Raw genomic sequence first — 6,478 nt, forward strand, 5'->3', positions numbered from 1 at the left:
ACCCGGATAAATTAGGCAAAAGAACCCTGTAACCACCATAGCCCATCTTAATGGCAACATGGCTACTTTGGGGACTAAATATCTTCCAACGTGCAAACACCTTTTCATTCTGTGCCCCTCATCAAACTTGGAACCAGGTAATCGCAACTAGCCTCAAAAATGGTCAGCCCACCGGAGGCAGAGGTGTTAGACCGGCCAGTCCAGCAGAAAGAAACCCTCCAATCATCACCATTCACCAGATGTCAGAATGAACAAAATGTGGTCCTGGATGTCAGTGAGAGCAGAAACAATAACAACGGAGCCAACATCTGTAATTTATTGTGAACTTGTTGGAGTCACGACAGGTGTGATGAATCACCAAACCCCTCCCCACATTGAGAGATGAATGGTGTCGCCCCAGAATTAACTCACTAGTGTCTCCGTAGTTGGGACGGTTCATTAAATGTCTCCCCTGCTCAGAGCAGGTGAATGGCCTCTTCCAGGTGTGAACTCACTAGTGTTCCTGCAGGGTGTTTGGATATCTGAATCCCTTCTCTCACTAAGAGCAGGTTAATACCTTCCCCCCTGTGTGAACTCGCAGGTGTGTTTGCAGGTGGGATAACCGAGTGAATCCCTTCCCACACTGAGAGCAGCTGAACGGCCTCTCCCCAGTGTGAACTCGCTGGTGTGTCAGCAGGCTCGATGAAGTAGTGAATCCCTTCTCACACTGAGAGCAGGTGAACGGCCTCTCCCCAGTGTGAACTCGCTGGTGTGTCAGCAGGCTGGATGATTGAGTGAATCCCTTCTCACACTGAGAGCAGGAGAACGGCTTCTCCCCAGTGTGAACTCGCTGGTGTTTCTGCAGGTCGGATGATTGAGTGAATCCCTTCTCACACTGAGAGCAGATGAACGGCCTCTCCCCAGTGTGAATCCGCTGATGTATCCGCAGGATGCATAATTGAGTGAATCCCTTCTCACACACAGAGCAGGTGAACGGCTTCTCCCCAGTGTGAACTCGCTGGTGTATCCGCAGGTTGGATGAATCACCGAATCCCTTCCCACACACCGAGCAGATGAACGGCCTCTCCCCAGTGTGAACTCGCTGGTGTGATTGCAGGGCGGATAACTGACTGAATCCCTTCTCACACTGAGAGCAGGTGAACGGCCTCTCCCCAGTGTGAATTCGCCGATGTATCCGCAGGTCGGATGATTGAGTGAATCCCTTCTCACATTGAGAGCAGGTGAACGGCTTCTCCCCAGTGTGAACTCGATGATGTATCCGCAGGTTAGATGAATGACCGAATCCCTTCCCACACACAGAGCAGGTGAACGGCCTCTCCCCAGTGTGAACTCGCTGGTGTGACTGCAGGTTAGCTAACTGAGTGAATCCCTTCTCACATTGAGAGCAGATGAACGGCTTCTCCCCAGTGTGAACTCGCTGATGTATCCGCAGGTTGGATGAATCACCGAATCCCTTCCCACACACACAGCAGGTGAAGGGCCTCTCCCCGGTGTGAATGTGCCGATGAGCTTCCAGTGCAGATGGAGCCCTGAATCCCTTCCCACAGTCCCCACATTTCCACCGTTTCTCCAGGGTGGGGGTGTCCTCGTGTCTCTCCAGGTTTGTCGATCAGTTGAAGCCTCGTCCACACACAGAACACGTGTACGGTCTTTCCCCAATGTGAATGGTGTGATTTTTTTTTTCAATCTGTGCAACTGGTTCAAATTCTTTCCACAGTCAGTGCTCTGGAACACTCTCACCCGGGTGTGTGGGGCTCGGGGCTTTTCCAGTCACACTGATGTTTTGAAGCCGACAGAAAAGACAAACATTTCTCCTTCTAGATTCAAAGTCCGGTGATATTCAGTTCCAAGGAATTGGGAGACTCAGTCAGATTGAGACGTGATGTTTGAGATTTCTGTCTGTAATTCCTCCTCTTCTAATATCCTGTAAAAACAATTTACAAAAGTTACTTTTCTTCTTCTCATTTTGGAGAAGGTATCCTGAGGGTAACGACAGTCTGGCCGTGGGGTTAATCCTCCGGGTCCTCAGTCTTATTGAGGAATGTCCCCTTGGATCTATTGTGGTGGTGATTCTTTTGTATTTTTGTTATTACGGGAGGGTTTATGTGTTGTTGACTTTATCCTACTCTGGTACCGATGGGGCTTTTATCTGTGAAAGGAGCAGTTTGGGGAGACTTTGGTGCCTCTGGTGTAAAGTGGGTTGGAGGAGGGGGTAATGGCGCACGCACGATTGTGGTGTGAAAATCTGTTCCTGTCTCTCTGTCGCCTAACTAATGGCGGCAGTTAATCTGCAAATTTTCTCAGGGAATGTACGGGGCATCCATCACCCTATCAGAAGGAAAAAAGATCCTCTGCTTTCTTAAGGTGAAAGTCAACATAGGTTTAGTACAGGAAACTCATCTGGATTATGAGAAACACTTTAAATTGACGCGGGATTGGTTGGGGCAGATTTTTTCACCTCCTTTCCATTGAGTCGCAGGGTTGTGGCAATGCTCATTATACACTATCCAAGCAGTCAGGGTAACTCTGCCGATTACAATGTGCATGTCAATTTCCTTTGTGCCGGTCCCCCCATCTCCCGTCCCTACCCTCCGCCCCCTTCACTCGTCGTTTCTGGGTCCTTTCCTGGGCCCTTCACTGTACAATGGGAGTTATCTGTTATTTACAAGTGGACGGTGCCCTCCCTTCCCCCCCCATTTTGTTGATGGGCCTCCCCCCTTCCGCCCCACGCACTCCCCGTCCTGTTTTAAACCATCCCTTGGGGGTTCCTCTTATGTTTTTGTTCTCTGCTCTCTGTGTCAGTTGATTTCTGGCCTCTCCCTCCTTTTCCCAGTAGCCCCCCCCTCTTTTCCTGCCTGCTCCCTGTGATCCCGTTGGCTCCTGTACGCCCAGCTCCCTCCCCAGTGTTCCATTGGCTGCTGGCTTCAAACAGGTCCTGGAACAAGTTGGTGAATGGCCTCCACACTTTGTGGGAACACGGTAGCATGGTAGCATTGTGGATAGCACAATTGCTTCACAGCTCCAGGGTCCCAGGTTCGATTCCGGCTTGGGTCACTGTCTGTGAGGAGTCTGCACATCCTCCCCTTGTGTGCGTGGGTTTCCTCCGGGTGCTCCGGTTTCCTCCCACAGTCCAAAGATGTACGGGTTAGGTGGATTGGTCATGATAAATTGCCCTTAGTGTCCAAAATTGCCCTTAGTGTTGGGTGGGGGTGCTGAACCTGGGTAGGGTGCTCTTTCCAAGAGCCGGTGCAGACTCGATGGGCCAAATGGCCTCCTTCTGCACTGTAAATTCTATGATAATCTATGAACCATCCTCTGACCCTTGGACGGTGAACTTGATCTTCTCCAGGTGGAGAAATTCCGATAGGTCTGCCAGCCAGTCTGCAGCAGTGGGTGGTGCTGCTAATCGCCAGCCGAGCAGGATTCTCCAGCGGCCGATTAGAGAAGCAAAGGCAAGGGCGTCCACCCTCTTCCCCATGAATAGTTCTGGCTGGTCTGATACCCCGAAGACTGCCATTTGTGGGCACGGCTCCACCCTCATAACCATGGACATTGCCTCTAAATAGGCTGTCCAGAATTCAACAAGTCTGGGGCATACCCAGAACATGTGGGCATGGTTTGCCAGGACCCGCTGGCACCATTCACATTTGTCCTCCATCTCTGGGAAGAACCTGCTCATTTGGGTTCTTGTCAGGTATGTGCTGTGCACAACATTCAGCTGCATGAAGCTTAGCCTTGCGTAGGAGAAGGCGGAGTTGGTCCCGTTCAGTAGTTCGCTCCAGAGTCCCCACCCTATTTCCGTCCCTCGCTCTTCCTCCCATTTTTCCTGGGTTTTGTTAAGTAAGGAGCGCTTCCTTATTAAGAGTTGTCTGTACAGATCCCCAGTTTCCAGACTGTCTGCGTCCAGTAACTCCTCTTGCATTGTGTTTCTCAGGTTCCTGGATATGCTGGTGTCTCCTTGCGGAGAAAGTCTTTGACCTGGAGCTCATCCCTGTTTGGTAGGTCCAGTCTCTCCGTCAGCTCCTCTAAGGTCGCTAGTCTATTTCCCGTGTAAAAGTCCCTGACCATCAGTGTGCCCCCGTCCTGTCTCCACCTCTTGAAGGTGGTGTTGAGAATGGTTGGTACAAACCGATGGTTGCTGCAGATGGGGGCCATGATGGACACATCGGTCAGACTGAAATGCTGCCACATCTGGTTCCAGGTTCTCAGGGTAGCTACCACCACTGGACTGGTGCTGGCAGGGATGGGAGTGTTGCTGTGGCGAGGGCCCGGAGGTCATTCCTGTACATGAGGACTTGTCCATCATCAACCATTCCATGTCTGGGTCCTTTACCCATCTCCTCACTCTTTTGGCTGTGGCTGCCCAGTGATAGTATTGTAAGTTCGGGAGGGCCAGGCCTCCCATGTTTCTTCTCCATTGTAGGACTATTTTAGGGATTTTTGAATTCTTGCCACTCCGCACAAATGATGCTAGGTTAGGTGGGTTGACCATGATCAATGCACCGGATTATGGGAATAGGATGAGGAGTCTGCCTCTGTGAGTGCTTTTTCTGAGGGTCAGTGCAGACTTGAAGAAGCGAATGGCCTCCTTCTGCATTATAGAGATTCTGTGTCATCTATGTTATTTTAATTTGACTATGCTGTTAGTCTGTTTTGTAATATTTTGGGGTATGCGCCCTGCATTGTTATTCTTCTGTTTTCATATAACCTTACCCTCTTTCCCCACTCACTCTGTTAACCTAATAACTGATCTGGCATTTCATCTAGAGACTCTGGTCGCTCAAATATCCGGCTATGAATTAATTCTGCAATGTGTTGCTTGTACATATGCTGGCAGTATCAGTTGTTCTACACTGTACCCATTTTCCATCAATATTTCTGTTATTCTGTTGCATTCATTATTTAAAAAATGGTAAAAAAACATGGCAAAAGAAATATTAAAAATCTGTCCAACTCATCCTTGAATATATTCAGTGACCCACATACTCCACTGATCCCTGTTGAAGAGAATTCCATAGACTAATAGCTTTTTGAGGGAAGAGATGACTGGAAATATAAATAGTGACAGTACAATATTACACAACCAGAAATAATAGTAAATGTACTTTATTACAGACCATAAATAATATATCTAATTTAAAAATACTAGACATATCCCTAGCCGATATTAATTTACTGTCCCATTAAATGTCAGCCATCTCCTGGAGAAACCAGCCCTTTAATTGTGATAAAAGAAAATTACTGCGGGTGCTGGAATCGGAAACGAATGAGAAAATGTTGGAAAATCTCAGCAGGTCTGGCAGCATCTGTAGGGTGAGAAAAGAGCTGACGTTTCGAGTCCGATGACTCTTTGTCAAAGTTTTGTCAAAGAGTCATCAGACTTGAAACGTCAGCTTTTTTCTCCCTACAGATGCTGCCAGACCTGCTGAGATTTTCCAGCATTTTCTCTTCCTTTAATTGTGAACATCAGGAAAGAGACCATCCTTTTATTTATTTATTTATTTTTAAAAACGCATTTTATTCAAACTTGTAACAAAGTAGACACCCCGGGAAACATTCTTGCCAACAATCAACTATATGGTTTGTACAGATTTTTCTCCTTTTCCATTCCCCCCACCACCCCCCACACGATGAACAGCTCCTCAAACATGGTCACAAACATCCCCCACCTTTTCTCAAACTCCCCTGCTGCACCCTTAACTCATACTTTCTCTTCTCTAGCCGCAGGAAGTCGTGCAGGTCACCCAACCGCGCTGCTACCCCCGGTGGCGAGAGACCATCCTTTTAGCCAGACAAATAAGTGTGTCAAGCTGAGGGAGCAAAGAATGTCAATGTCTTAGAGAGAGAGAGAGAGACCTGGGCCAAGCTTTCCAGAGTCTGCACCCTCCCTGGATTCACTTCCTTTCCCTTCAGTTGCTGCAAGTCACCAATTGAAGGTCCGAATGAGAAAAGAAATGAAAAGGGGGAGAAAAGAAAGTGTTTTACTCACAGATGTTCGAGACGGGAGGAAGTTTGCGCCCTTGTGAAGTTCAATGGAGCAGTCACACACAGCCCGAGCTGATTAGCTGGAGGACCAACTCTTGCCATTGGTCAATACCTCAGGTAAAAGGTCAGGAGGCGGGCTACCCTTTGCACATGCGCAGCCTCCCCTCTCCCTTGGACATGCGCAGTCGTGGGCAGATCACCGATTGGCTTCTCGCTCTGGCCGTCAGCCGGTTGCCTGGAAACCTTGTCTCGAGGCGGTTCTGATGACGGGTTCTTTTCTCCCTTGTTCAAGGGGCGGGCGATACAACGGGAAAGGAGATTGGGCTTCACACAGACTGAAACCTCCTCCTGTCTCCAACATCTGTGAGTAAAACACTTTTTCTCCCCCTTTCCATTTCGTTTCTCATTCTGACCTTCAATTGGTGACTTGCGGCAACTGAAGGGAAAGGAAGTGAATCCAGGGAGGGTGCAGATTCTGCAAAGCTTGGCCCAG

General features: G+C 48.8%; 1 protein-coding gene across 1 annotated transcript; it reads right to left on the reverse strand.

Moving 5' to 3' along the window:
* Positions 1-294: 294 nt before the first annotated feature.
* Positions 295-1,609, reverse strand: LOC140417954 (uncharacterized; the record flags this gene model as incomplete). The annotated part of the gene is made up of 1 exon (XM_072501385.1): positions 295-1,609. A coding segment is annotated over one exon (1,071 nt), but the record flags the coding sequence as incomplete, so codon positions are not given.
* Positions 1,610-6,478: the final 4,869 nt, after the last annotated feature.

This window comes from Scyliorhinus torazame, chromosome 5 (assembly GCF_047496885.1).
Source record: "Scyliorhinus torazame isolate Kashiwa2021f chromosome 5, sScyTor2.1, whole genome shotgun sequence".
In the NCBI taxonomy this organism is placed as follows: domain Eukaryota; kingdom Metazoa; phylum Chordata; class Chondrichthyes; order Carcharhiniformes; family Scyliorhinidae; genus Scyliorhinus; species Scyliorhinus torazame.